Source organism: Cygnus atratus, chromosome 2 (genome assembly GCF_013377495.2).
Source record: "Cygnus atratus isolate AKBS03 ecotype Queensland, Australia chromosome 2, CAtr_DNAZoo_HiC_assembly, whole genome shotgun sequence".
Lineage (NCBI taxonomy): Eukaryota > Metazoa > Chordata > Aves > Anseriformes > Anatidae > Cygnus > Cygnus atratus.
The window spans coordinates 3,805,912-3,821,169 of record NC_066363.1 but is presented as its reverse complement, the minus strand read 5'-3'; the positions used below and the strand labels follow the sequence as shown (position 1 = coordinate 3,821,169).

Sequence of the window (15,258 nt, the reverse complement as noted above, 5' to 3'; positions counted from 1 at the left end):
TGTGGAAGCAATATTACTTGCCTGTAGCCAAGCAAAGTTACTCTCTGGCTTCTGAAAGAATAGTCCTGAGAATCTTCCACAGGATTATCCTCACATCACCCTCAGAAGGATGAAATTCCTGGTATCCCCAATTTGCCAGATGGGAAAATAGACACTCTGATTCATTAGCTCTAATTTTAATTGTCTAAAATATGTTAGCTAAACTTAGCTATGTTCCCCCTGTAATCAGCAGAAAGAGACAGGGACTTTCAGTGGATGATTCATCCCATATATCGGTGTCTCCTTTTTGAGGACAGGCTGAATCACTCACTGCATGTACCTAGGTCTCTCTGATGATTATAGACTAAACTAGGCTGCTAATTTTCAAATGAATAGTTAGGTAATGTGAGGTCCACATAGACTTGCAGTAGTCCACACATTTTAAGAGACTTAAAGAGTTCCTCTAAGAAGCACTAAAGGACTTCTAAGGAACTGAGTCTAAAAATTTAGCCTGTTTGACAACGTGGGGTTAAATAACAGAATTAGGTGAACTTATCTGGGAGGGGGACCTGGATGTTTTATCTTGCAGAGTGGGTGGGCTTCATTTCCAATAACTTCTATACTTGATAGAGAAAACACTGAGTGCAAAGTCAGCAAGAACATTTCACATGCTGAGGTTTTCAAGATGCTAATGAATGGCTAAATCATCTGAGACTCCATAAAGACAAGTGCAGGAGGAATCCTATGAAGTAATGTTGACATCATAGACATTTAGGTCTGCTTCAGACACCCAAAACTCTTTCGTTGATTTTTGTTTGTTTGTTTGTTTTGTTTTGTTTTGTCTTTTCAAAGGAGAAAAATAATCATTTTTCGAGCTTGATTCAATTGACCTATTTTACACATGAACTTCAAGAAGTGAGGAATCGCACCCTTGACTCCACTGAGGACACTCATTAGACACCACTCTGTACAGTGAGGATAATGACTAATGACTTTAGATTAAAAAGTCTGCAACACAGAATAATTCTGCCTCTGATTCTCTGAGAGTGCCAGGAAGCAACTGTACAAATTGTGGTCTTTAATTTTGTCTCATATGCAATTCCTGAAAACTGAAAAACATCCAGAGACTTTTATCAATCTGAGACAAATTTTAAAACACCCTAGATAAAATACCCTAGGGTTTTTAAAAAACCCTAGATGAATTGTTTTTCCAGATCTAATGTTTCATTTTAGAATATACTGAGAAAGGCTGCAAATACCAGAACAGATTTTCATTAAACTCTTTCCACCTGTATAGAACAAAAGGTGGAAAGGGGATGCTTGAGAAAATCACAGTTGACAAGGTTCAAGATTTTTAAATAGTTTAACAGAAGTTTCAGGATTTTATTTATTTATTTATTTGAGTAGCCTTTGCTACAAAGAGGATTCCAAAATCATGTAATTGTTTTCCTGGTAAAGAGAAAAATATCTGGAATGTCATACTATACTTTTCAAAGACAAAATGCTTGTAATAAATCATGATGGACAAAGCTTGATTGTTGCCAAAATTTTTGCGGAGTGTTAGTGGGTGTTCCAAGTGTAAAATGCATCCAGGAGGTATTTTGGAGTTGATTAAAGGAGGTGGAGGGGTGAAGAAAAAATAACACTAAAATAGAATGGACAAGAACAAGAAGAATGCCAGATACCAGAGTGACTGGACAGGTTTCAGAAAAATACACAAGCTAAAGGACATATTCTGTGATTTAGTCTCTAAACTTCTGTAGGCTTCTAAAGGCAGGTTTCCAGGTGGTTGCAATACTTCTATTTATACCAAGTGCATGAGGCACCTTTGTGTCATAACTCGTCTATAGAAAATGTCCATCTGATAATTATGATAACTGAAAGGCAGTTTCAATCTTTTTTTAACTAAAGTTGGCCAGAAAAAAATGGGATTGAGTTTTTGAAAGAGTTTGGACATTTGTTATTTCAATTTGAACCAATTAAAAGCAGGCCTCTAAAATGCTGGAACCACAATAAAGAGATTCCCTTCTACAGCATTTTAAAAATATGTTACAGAAATGCTGAAATGTTCATTTTAACTTACAAAATTTATATTTGGACATATAATAGATTTCAAAACACTACTACAGTAAGTAATTTCAAACAAACAAACAAACAAACAGAAAAACTCCAAATATGTAGAAATAAGATATTTTGAAGAAGTTGGGATTATTATTTTTTTCTCATTTCTTCTGGAAAATAACTTTTTCAGCAACTTGGAATGATTTTCAACATAATAGAATTTCTGCATGTTTTTTTCTGTATTCTGTGGAAGCTTCTTTGGAGTTTTGGATATAAGTACGTATAAAATACTTTAATGACTTAAAAAATATATCCAAATATGATTTTCTTGCCTGAACCAGACATTTAAAGTTGTCAGAGTCTGAACTAATCATCTTAGCCTCATTCTATAGTTAGTAAAGAGAATGTGATTTCAGAGAATGATTCATCTCATCCTAAAGTAAGCATCTAAGGCAAAGGCAATGAAAATTTTTCTAAGGACACCCACCTTCCTCCATTTACTTTAAGGGAATCTAAGAAGACACATCCTGACTTAGACATTGAGCATTTACAGATGTCTAAAATCAGATGAGGTAAAGCTGCAGCCAATAGAAGGAGAAGCACTTCAAGCCAAATAAAATAGGATTGTGGAATCAAATTTTGATTCAGAAACTGGTATCTTCACATCACACACCTGAAGTGACACAAGAGATAATAATATCAGAGCTTGGCAATCAAGACCATTACCTTTAAAATCAGATGAAACAGATTCATTCTTTTCTAGGCAGAGTGCCTCCTCTTTCACGACTTGCTGGAATATCTTGCATTCTGGATGGATTCCCGCAACCTCAGTGAGACAAAGAAAACAACCAAGAAGTTCTGTGATTACCAGAGTGAACAGAACCTTTTTTTTTTTTTTCTGCAAATAGGAAATGTAAATAGCGGAAGGATAGACAAAGGGAAAAGGAGGCTGTGATCTTGTACATGTAGCAATTTATATACATGTGTGAGTATGCATATACATTTGTTGTTTTTTTTTTTTCTGTGTATCGTAAGATTAGAGCTCATGTAGCACCTTTTCTCTAAGCTGGATTTTTTTTTTTTTTTACCAACTCCTTTTTATGCCTATAATTTTCACAAAACTTAAGTGGATTTTGCAGTCTTTGGAATTTCACAGTCTTTGGATTTCCACCTCTTTGTCAACTGGCCAATACTGGATAATAAGATCATGAGCTATTGGAATCAGAGTTCCCTAAACATACATGCCTTCTGACCATATGCATGTTTCTTCTCCATAAATCAAAAATAAGTAATTTTCTTTAAACATAAATAGATAATTTCTTAGTTAATTATTTTGAATGTTCAGAACTATGTCTTGGCAAAAGATCTCTAATAACTCTTGGGAGTTATTTTTGAGTTATTGGGAGTTTTGAGTCTTGGGAGTTATTATTGGAGGAGTTAGGTCAAAACATGGCAATGTCTTTTTTACTCTTCAAGAGCAGGTACGCACTTTTCTCTGATGCTGAGACTGACAGAATTGGTTCCCCATTTTCTCCAAGACTTTAGGATGACAGTGCTATACAAATTGCTGTACTGAGAGACATGGTCTAAGCTCTTCCCTTCTGAATGCAGTTGGTATAATTAAAAAGGAAGAAAGGAAAGAAGCCATAGGAAGGAGCAGAAGATGTCTGTCCATTCAGACTTAAATAAACAATATTAAAGTCCAAGAATTTAGAGAAATTAAGAAAATGGTAGCCCTGATCAATCTGAGTTCAATCTGAGTGATTACATAACTTTATCACTTTACTTTCTGAGGATGCAGAGTTGGTACACAGAGGCATTGTTTCCATTTCACCAGAGGAAGAAATTAGAAAAAATGCGTGATTCACTTTTGGAGCTTAAGGAATTATATTTATTTCTCAGATGAAGATAACTACATTTAACCAGTTAAATGGACTTCTAAACATCACCAGTGTTGTTTACTAGGGTCTAGATACAGCTTCTTAAGTACAGATACTTAATGTCATTGAGGTATTGTCATGTGTTTTACTTGGCCTCCATCTCATACTCTGGAAAGTTTCACGATCCCTCAGTCATAATTGCTGTCATTGTGAAGATATTCTTAATAGCCTCAACATTCTGAAAATGATAGCAGGTGCTTCTTTAGGGACAATTAAATTCTGAGAAATTATCTACAATGTCAGTGTCTACATGAGGCCTTGTTGTCTGAGCTTCTTTTGCAGTCAATAGAAATTTAAAGGATGTTTCACTCACCCTGGAATGGTTAATGACATTTGTGTTGATATAGGGTATCCCAGACCTCTTGTGCAGGTTTGATATTAATTTTGCCAGCCCCATGACAAAGTTTCAAACACTATGGGTTGTTTTAAATAGTTCCACACACACATATTTAAGCAACAGAATTAACCTCCTCAGTCATTAGAGCTAAGAGAGTCTAGAAAGTAACTAAACTATGTTCAGACCGCTGAATAGAGCACCAAAGCCTCCTCTGGCTATAGTGGGATTTTCAAGACATGGAGTCTTACATGGAAGAGAGCAGAGGGTTTGCTCCTTTGCAAGCTATACTATTCAAAGCAAAGCCAGAGGCTCTTGGGATAGTGATTTTAATTGTAGTGATGGATTGAAGGCTTTCTGAGATATTTCTGAGGGAGACTGTAGGCCATTCTAAACCTCTAATGACTTTGAAAACACAGTGCAGATGAAAACATCACTGCTATATTGCCTTTTCAGTCACTGGAAGTTGATTTATTGGCCTTCAGAATGTTTAGTGAGCAGTGCAGCCAGGACTTCTTTTAGCATCAACTGAAAGTGACTGGAAGTCTTGTAGACTATTACATTTTTATAATAATATCTGCCGGAGGGCAGGGGATGGGGGACAAAACAAACAAACAAAACAAACAAGCAAAAAACTTTACCTTCAAAAACTTCAAAATTTTTACGTGTATTTGGACTTTAAAGTAGCATGGACAAAATGCGTTTAATTATGAGGCCCTAGACATGCTTCATACATCCTAATATTAGAACAGAAAGAGGATTAAGGACACTGCATGAAAATAAAATTAAGATGTGGCTTTTTTTTTTTTCATGCATTTTATCTCTCCAGTGGGCAATTTTAAATACAGTTTATAAACCAGCATGAGGGATTCTTAAATATCTCTTGCTGTTCATCTGTAGTAACTCTACCCTGAAATGTAATTTTTCAGGTCTTAGTGTGAGCCACATTTATTGCTTACCTTTTAAAATACATTTTGGTTTTCCTACATAACAAACAAATAATTTGAGTAGTAGTAACAAATGATCATTACCAAAAAATCCCTCATTATTTCTACTTATAAGGATGGATTCAGCTGGACAGGAAACAAGTCTTTTTTGTTTGTTTGTTTTGTTTTCTGGAATTCCTGGACTCTGTTGATGATGATGAGAAACTTTGTATATGGAATATTCTTAGGCTTGATGTTTAAAAGTCACAACAACTCAACATGATTTTATACAATTACCATCTATTTTGAGCCCTTTGGCAAAAGGCTTGAAAGCAATGACCAGTCAGAGTCCAAAATGAAATCAAAACCATGAAAAGAGATTTGGAATGCCTTTAAGAAAAAAGTATTTGGGATAGATGGGTTAACTTAAGGTTCCTCTTCATGCCAGAGGTGCCAGAAATGGTGAAAGCAGACATGTCAGTCATAATGAAAGGTTTCAAAACAGGAAGTGATATCTTTTTCCAAAGGCCAACTTAAGCAATGCATGCAGTAGTTGCAGGTGTAACACATATGAGGGACTAAGCAACTGTACCCTCCCAGATGCATTGTCAAAGAGGCAGTATGTGTGCCTTTTCCCTCCTTTGGTAAATCCACACCTGTTGAACCAGACTATCAGTCACTATAACCCAGAACTGCACTGAAACCAGTGGAGTGCAATTCATTTGCATTGGCTGGGAAGCCCATACTCTACCCACAGGGAAGGTGTGCGTTGGTTTTCCACAAGATAGAGGAACTGCCATAACAGGTCAGATCCCTTGTCCATGTAGTCCAGCCCTCTGCCTCTGACAGCAATGATCAATCATCAGAAAACATGATTTTAGGATTTTCTCTAGAACAACTGTTGCTGATACTCTCCAATAGCGAGATTGTACACAATGCCACTACTGTTGATAGCTTAGCAAGTAATAAGTATATATAAATTTTATTTGATTTTGGGGTACTGGATTTGGTGTGCCACTGACTGTAGCCATTAGAAACCAGAATTTTTGTTATAGGCCAGAGCATAGATTAAATATTTCTGACAATTAGAAAATCAAGATCAAGTGTATTTACAGAGGTAACCTACAGCCTACCCTGTAAGAAGCAAAAATGAGGCTAGTTTTGTTAACAAACAATATTGTAGCTTATTGGAAGTAATGCCATTCTAAAATAAATAAATAAATAAATAAGGAAAAAATGACACATATACAAGAAATTTAGAACAGTGATGATGCTTCAATTTGTTGGTTTTCCTCTGGCTTTAAGAAAAAGACAACCATTAAGCCATTTTACAGTTAAAGGAAAGCCTTCTGGGCAGAACATTATTTGTGATTTGTTAGCTAAGGTTTACTTATTTTTTCTTATTATACTCACAGTGCCTTGAGAGAAAAGTGCCTGTTGTTGCTCTAACTTGGCTGCAGTGGTTAGGTGATGGGGCTTTCTAGAAAGCAAGGACCCTGCATTAGTTGCTTCACCAGGTTGGGGACACTGTATGGCAATGTGGGAGGCATCTGATGTAATCACTGAGCTCTTGTAGGAAAAGAGCAGCTCCTGTTCACCTTAGAAAGGGGTAATTTAGGAACCAAAGTAAGGGTGTCCAATCTGACACAGTCTTCACTGCTGTGGTAATAATTCAGAGGCTAATTCGAAATGCTGCTTCTTGGATCAACATTTCCTACTAGCAAGGCAGTAACATCGCATTGACCTTACTGAAAATCACATTACAGGGTGCCTGAGAATTAAACAGAAAACTTAGATGTTTCATGCAGTAATGTGGACAGCACTCAAAGAATGACGCTTTGCATTGCTGAGCTACACTGAGATCTTTTTGCAGTCTCGAACGGTAGTGACCAGCCAAAATTCACAGTGGTGTCTTAAATCTAAGTCCTAACAACCTTAACAATGTTGCCTGGAAAAAAGCAATCAGAAGTGAACATAAAAAAGTTGTATATGACGGAAGTGGGCATGCTAAAACCCTGAGACAGTTTATAGAGCCAGATGTTGGATTTGTACTTACTTTTGAACTTCATTTTCTTAACATCCGTAAGGATACTGCATTGAAACCTTGAGCAGTACACTTACTGATAGTAAGAAGCATAACGTTCTTTTGTATTTCCTCTGTATTTTCATTTGTTTGCCCAAACAGAAAACTCAAGCTAATGACACTTTGGGATTTAATTTTCTTGTGTTGGACAAGACCAGATTTAGCAAGCTCAAGGAAGCAAGTATTTTTAGCAACATCCTAATGCCATACTTAGTGCAGATTAGTTAAAAGCAATTGTTTGTGAGAGCCCATACAGAGATGGTGCCCTCTCAGAGATGGTGCTGTAGTGATAGAAAAACTGTAATTTAGACGTCACATAAAGGACAGATCTTCACTCATTAAAAAGTCTATTAGCACACTTGGGAAAAAGAAGGGACATTTTCTATGCTCTCTGAAAACAAGGGAAGTGCTTCAGAGTTGGGCATCTAATATACTTTTGAAAAAGAAATTCAGTGGGATCAAAAAAACAGGAATGAATTGGTAACTCTTAGTCATTTTGAAAAGTAATCAAAATGGAAGAAGTAGCTGAATGAAGAAGTGGCAAGATAGGAACATTTCAAGAACTTGAAGTGTATTTCCAGTGATCTGGTTAAGTTTCCAATGCAGTGGAAGCCTAAAACCACACAAACAAGTTATGCATCTAGTGCATAAATCATTTACTAAGAATATTCATAATATTCGTCACTATTATTTTTCCCCCTCTGTCTCCACCGTTTGAATTCATCTCTCAGATCTCATCTCCTCTGAAGTCATCTCGGTACTCCCTGCTCTCCATGTCTGGGCTTCTCCTCTTCAGCTTTTTCTGTTATGACTTGGATGCCCAAATAATTTCTTCTCCATATTCAAACCAGAGTTGTCTGCCATCCATATCATACAGACTCTCACCTGGAGGATTAAAACTCACTTGCTATTTTGAGATACAGAAGAGCACAGCAAAGACGTGAAAATCATGCATTCCCTGACCTTTTTTAACCATGCAATGCTGTGTTCAGTCATTCCTGTAAGTTGGCTGGTTTTACCAAAGACACAGTCCAAAGAAGAACATACTCTGAAGTGAATGCGTTTTTTTTTTTTTAAAGTTGAAATGTTGATGAACACATCAAAGTGATGAATTCAAAATGAAAGGTGGCTCATAAAAAAATCTGAATACATGTCTATTCACTGAAGAAGTCTAACAAATCCCCAGCCATTTTCATGAACTTCTCAATCTGTTGAATATATCTTATCAAAATCTTCCATAAGGCTTGTCCTTGTCCACCTGTTTCACTCCTTTCTGAAAAAGCCCAATACTAATTAGAAAGTTTTGAAACATCCAAGTCAGGGACAATTTTCCCATGTGAAAGGAGCTAAGACAAACCTTGAGCTCTATAAGTTCTTGTCCATGTCAGTTTAACTACATTCACAATCACTGCAGTAAGGACATTCCTATTCATTGTGACCTATAAGTGATTCGACAGTATTATAATACAATATAGGCAGTATTCCATTCTGTCAGAAAACTGGAAGAAACTTTAAAAAATAGCCAAAATTTCTTACACAGCAAAAAAGCCCAATGTTTAAGTGTGCTTGGAAAAAACAGTGACTATCCACTTTTTTCTTTTCTTTCTTTTTTTTTTTTTTTTTACTGCCATATCCAAGCCATGTTTACCACTCCTGATTCTGACTGACTGTAAAGCATGAGGTCACCACAGCAGTGTCACGACTCCGGCGTGTTTAGTTATCATAAAAAATCCTGCCCTTAACTTGTAAGTTCTGACACAGTCTTGATCCCCAAAGCTTTTAACCCCAAAGGTAAAGGCCTATTTCCAATCTTTCTCTTCAGCCAGTTTAAATAGATTATTCCAGGAGTCTTTTGGGCTGAAAATGACTACCTAGAGGACATTTTCAGTGTTTGTTTCCTCTCTCTAACTCTATTACCTATGGAACAAGAGAAGCTGAGATACTGATTGCCTTACAGTCATTTAGAGGAATATCTTTTCAAGATTGTTTTTAAGACATTGGAGTAATGTTTGAATGCTCCTCTGAGTATTGGATTGTATTTATCTGACTGTATTTAACCACATAGCTTTATACAGAGCGGTACTAGCTGCACATACATATCTGTGTATATCAGTTTATGTATTTACTCATAGATAATTCTCTATGTGACAATACAGACACACTAATTTATTTTGTTTACAAACCCAATGTAATTGGTATTATCTTGAAGAAAATGAAAATGAATGCATTAGCTCTATAAACCTGTTAGAGCATTTAATTTCTTAACTAATACTGCCACTAATATTTACAGAATAAAAGCACCCTAATAGCCAAGGATCCTTCTCTTTGCTATTTCAAGTGCCCATATTAAGGTGAAATTTCTCCCTTTCCATATGTGTAGTATGTTTGCCTAAGGGTGGGGTTCATGTCACCAAATTCCAGAGAAATGAAACTTAGATGTCAAAGACCATCAGCAAGCTCACTCAACCAAACCATAGCCACTGTTCTTGGAGTGTTCCTACCTTTTCCCAGTAGTATTAATGGAGTCTAAACTAGTAACTTTAGACAAGATTCCTAATTTTAGACAGATAATTTTAGATGATTAATCTAAACTCCTCCATCAAGCCTCCCTTAATAATCAATGAAGGCAGACAGGCAGTTCCAGGGGAGGATTCCTCTCAGCTCTCTCAGACACCCGTTTGAGGACACAGTGACTCATTATACAGGAGCCTGTCTCCCTCCATTAACTCGCTCCAGGAGAACAAAATGCCTGAGCAGATGGATCCTTCCACACCTCCACTTGCCTGTGGAGGGGAACCTAAGGTGTGCAGACACTGAATCCCTAGAAGAAGCACATATGTACCTTAAATGCAGATTGAGTAGTGGCTGTATCAGGAATTTAAGCCAGCCCAAATCTCTTTTACTGGGAACTCAGCACCTTGCTATGGATTTGGATCCACGTGCCTGCTTGCTATGGATGTGGATCCATATGATAACCCATCTATGCTCCCTCTCACCTCCATTCTTCAAACCAGGCAGAAGCCCTTCCCCAGAAACATTAAAAGCTTTTAAGTGTTTGGAGATGAAAGCAGTTTAGTTCAGCAGGAAGGATGACAAATACAGAGTCTTTTCAGCTCCCCATCCTCTGTTTCCTGAGACTGAGCTCTTTAAGACAGGAAAAGTCCTTTTTATGCATTTCAGCACCCACTGCTCTCAGTTGCTTGTCACTTACAAGCAAATGGTAATTTTTAATGCCAAGGACTCTATTCTCCAATGCAGAAAGTACATCCTGCAACATACAGCTCCCTGGGGAGCTGACAGGAGGTAGAAGTACCTAGTTTCATAGAGGAAGTTTTCAGGATTATTTCAGGATTATCTTTCTGGTTATTTTCATATCTGAATGAAGAAATATTTGGAGAATCTGCACTAGATTTTTTTTTTCTCTGATGTGACCCTTTGACATGCGAAAAGACCGTTTACTCAAAACATCCAGTGGGTCTCTGGCTTTTCCTGACTGTCTGACTTAGGGTCCAAACCTTCCCACTAGACCAAGTCTGAGACATGAAAAACACTGAGATTTAGATCATTGACACTTACCAGAAATGCAGTTGGTGTTCATATGTAAGCAATAGTTTGATGCCAAAAGCTACTTGGAGCGTGCAGTTTGTCAAACAGGAATTCCTCTGCTCTCATCCCATCTGATAAGTAATTTATTATGGGCACAGACTGCTGCACTATGCTAAAATGTTAAAATGTGTGGCAGCCCACAGATGTTCATGATACATCATTCCAGGTTAGCTCCACTCTGCAGACATCTGCAAGAATAAGCTATGCATCTGATATGTGTAAAAAGGCTAGTCCAAATGCCAAAGTCACTTTACTTGTAGAAGCGTAACACTGCAGGCTGACTAGTTTGCTCTGAATAAAAACTGTATGTAACAAGATTTGTGTAGCAAGATTCTGTATCTTAACACTTGTAAATAAAGCTGCTTAAACACAAAGAAAATCCAGTGTTCCAAAAGATGTGAGGTGTTGGTGTGAGAATTTGCCTCCTGTCTTTCACCTTATTAAAGAGAAGGGTCAAGTCCGGTCTGTAACCCTTTAGGCTGCTGTTATCATCAATGGGAGAGAATAGGCTTTATAGGAATATTTGCTCCATCTTTCTCAGGACAAGAGGAAATCCTTCCAGGGTAGGCAACTGTCTCCCCATTGAGTACAGAGGGAGTCTGAATCCTAGCGTACACTAAACATTCAACTGTGAAATGGCTAAAGTTAGAATTAATGAGTCCCCAGGAATCACACCCAGGAAGGTTCCCAAACAATTCTTTGAGACTAAAGATGTAGGGGAAAGAGGAGCTATGGATGTACTTACACCTACACCCGCTTTTGCTAATCAGTGCAGGCAACACCAGCAATTGGCATTGGGCACGGGAGAGATATACGTGTTTGAATTGCATCTCTGTGCCCATACATCTTCCCTGATGTTTAATGTTACAGTCTCACCTGCTGCCTCCGGTGCACAGCAGACACAAGATGGTTCAGGCTCCTGCTTGGTGACATTATAAGCAGCTGCCTTCAGCAACAAAAACATCAGTGCCCTCTCACAGAAGTAAATGTCCCGAATCCATCAGGAGGAAGTATTCCCTTCTAGTTATCCTCTCTCTTCAGCAAAGTTACCTTTCTCAGGACAAGACAGGAAGCAAGCCATCCCCTCCTGTCCCTCTAAAGATATGCTACAGCTACTCTGATTTAGGGATGCTTTTCTGTCCTCTGGAAACTGCAGTTCTAATGAATGGAAAGAGATTTATTAATAGCATCATAGGGTTGGAAAATTTAAAGAAAAGAGCTGGGTTAAATCTGTAACTCTGGAATATGTTTTCTATTTTTTTTCCTTCCCCCTCGCCCTCTTTTTGTTTTTTCTTTTCATTTTTTTTTCCCTTCCTTCTGCTTGCTCCCCCTTCTGACAAAAGTTACCCTGCCTCTGCGGACGACCCTCCCCGGGACCCTGCGGGGCAGTGGCAGAGCCATCCAGCTGTGGCCAGCTGTGTGGGCAGCCAGATGTGCCAGATGTGCGGTTCCCCCCGCCCCGCCCTCCACCCAGTGCAAGGCAAAGGTGCCCAGGGGACCCCTTCCCACGGGCCCGCCGCCGGACACTCACCAGGGGGACCAGCAGCCAGCACAAACTTAGCATCCTCCGCAGCATCCTCCGGGTCCTCCCCGCTCCCTCTGCCTCCTGTGAGGCTGCCAAAAGCCGATGCTCAGCCCGCCCCCACCTGCCCAAGACCCGCCCCGGAGCTCTTTGCACCTCCTTTCCCCGACCCCCGGGTCCCTCCTGGGGATCCCGACAATTGCAACTTTTCCTCCCGCACCTTCGTGCCCCGCAGGGCCAGGCTTGAGATTCCCCTGGGATTTTGGACCCACCTCCGTGAACCTGGCATCTGTAAAATTGTAGGGGGCTGGAGCACCAGCTGGTCTTTGAGGGTGCACTTGGAGGCAGATGCTCCCCGTGCAAGAAGAGATGCTGAATTCACCTCCCCTTCTGTTTATCATCAGCCTGTGCTTGCAGCCAGTGGCAACAGGTTTTCAAAGGAGCTGTGTTTCCAGTGGGTCTGGCAGGGTGGCATTACCTGGGTACTCTGCAAGAGGGAGTTTCATCTCCCTTCTCTCAGGTGGGAATTTCAAGCAGTGACAAGGGATTTCCTTTGCAAGCCGCATAAGGTCTTTCTGGCCCTTTTGTATAAATTTGTCTCAAAACTAGCTTTATTAATGGGTGCAGTGGGTAAAGAGTAAAGCCCTTCTTTCCAAGTCTGCTTCTTTAGGGGTAGGAGGGAGTGAGGGAAGAAGAAAAAGGCAAAAAATGACAGTAATTTTTAAATTTCAGGGTTCATAGGACCTAGGCACCAATTCTGGATTTTGCCACAGGAAATATTGAACCAAGCTATTCTCAGGGCCCAAGAGAGCAGGAATTATGGACATGGCAGAAGCATTTTTCTTGATAAGATTGAAGTGCTATTTCATATCCCGTTTATCATTCATTATTTCCCAATGGTGTTAAACACAAGGGTTCTGTATAGTCAGAAGAGATTCAGGGTTCACCTAAGCCACTCCAAAGGAAGCATCTAACACCATTTCTGGAATTACATATATCTGCAGATTTCTTCATAATTGTATAGATCTCTTATAAGTCCATTGTCATTTTTGCTAGCTCCATGTAGATATTTCAGATATACAAGTATACCTCGAGTAACACTTCTTATCTGTGTTTGGGCAACTGAGTCATGTCAGTGATATCTGTTAATTTCTCTCTTTGCACTCTGGTAGTCCAGACCAGATCCATCTCTGTTGTAATGGGGAATGTGTGCATTGCTGTATTAAAATGCTGAAATGTGGGTGTTTTGTGTCATGATGTACCTCACCTTAGACTTGCAAATCAACAAAATTTGGATCTAAAATCCAACAGTAAGCCCAGGCTTATGTTAGAGAGAGAGTCAAACTTACAACCTCTGCGTGATAGAGGGGAATTAAAGCAGAAATTTGTAGGATAACATTGGTAACCCAATTCTCATTTACCTCCTCTTTCCTGTATGTTTGTCTTTTATTAGTGTATAATAACATCTGATCACTTACCTGTTCAGATAAGCCTCAAACACTACATCAAAATCAAGTTTGTTAAAAAATCAAGTAATTAAGCCACTCAAAAAATCATTTTAAGTCTTATTTTGACAGTTTTCCCTTTCTCTAGAGAATGACTTAAAGCTATGGCCAACTCTTACCAGTCAATAAAGTAGTTCTCATTCAACTGGGAAAAAAAAAAAAAAAGGAACCCATTATACAGAATCATAGAATCATTAAGGTAGGCACCACATAATATTATTGGTTCCTATTCTAAGAGTTACAACAGAAAATGTAAAATAGACATCAATCAAATACCCCCAAGATAAAAACAGATAAGAATTCCTGCTGAAGAGTATTCAACCAGCTTGAGTATACAAGATCATAGAGTAACAGAATAATTTAGATCAGAAGGCATCTGTGGAGAACCAGCCCCTGCCAACTCCTCACTTTGAAACAGGACAAATTTCAGCATCAGGTTAAGTTGCTCAAGGACTTTATTGCTGTATTTATATATACATATATATGTGTGTGTGTGTGTGTGTCAGAGTCTGTAAATATGGAGATGCAATTAAATGAATATCAACATGACATTCCAATCCAGAATGTTTCAGTTACATTCCATTATTTAAGGCCTCTCAGATCACTTTGGTGAAGTCTTTTAGGTTATCAAAACCAGTCTCCCACTGTGGAGCAGAACCAAGTGCGAACCACCTTTGTGGTTTTGTTTGTTTGTTTGTTTTTCAGGAGAGAAAGGGGAGGGTAGTATCTTGACATGGGTGGTCATAAGTTGTCCTCAGGAGAAGGCATTGGTCTCTCAGTGCTTTCTTCTTCCTAGATTTCCTTTCTTGCACCTGCTTTTCCTATCTGTTCTACAGCTGTTCTACAGCTGATCTACAAAACAGGTCCCATTCTAACACCTGAACTTTAAACAGACTAGCTGGAAACTCCTCTTTTTATGAGTTTTTCTCCATGCTAAAAAAAGAAAACAAAGTCTTCTGTCATTGTTCTCTAACATGTTGATGTAGTTGATGTTATAAACCTCACTTATATTTGAGAATCTGAGTTCCTTATTCTACTTATGCCCATTCATTGCTTCAAACTGATCTTTTTTTTTTTTTTTTTAGGCTAAGACCCTATTTAGAAATCTAGTTTCTGTTTATCACATTCATTTACTTTATTCACTGTACTCTTTGTTATTACTCTGTACTCACCCAAAGAAGTTCCAATAATGAAATAACAGAGGGAAGTAACCATACTTCTCATAATCTCTTGCAGGCTCTGATGGATTTTGTTACTTTTTATCACAAAATGGTTCCTCCGCTGATAAGCTTACTATAACCT

At 38.5% G+C, this 15,258-nt stretch overlaps 1 protein-coding gene across 1 annotated transcript in view; it reads right to left on the bottom strand.

The window, feature by feature from the left end:
* LOC118251816 (vasoactive intestinal polypeptide receptor 1-like) overlaps positions 1-12,505 on the bottom strand; it is a 29,402-nt gene extending 16,897 nt beyond the window's left edge. The window contains exons 1-2 of the mRNA XM_035554392.1: positions 12,461-12,505; positions 2,767-2,866 (exon numbers count right to left, since the gene is read on the bottom strand). Coding sequence (XP_035410285.1) covers positions 2,767-2,866; positions 12,461-12,505 — 145 coding nt within the window. The remainder of the gene's footprint in view (positions 1-2,766; positions 2,867-12,460) is intronic.
* Between the last annotated feature and the right edge of the window lie 2,753 nt (positions 12,506-15,258).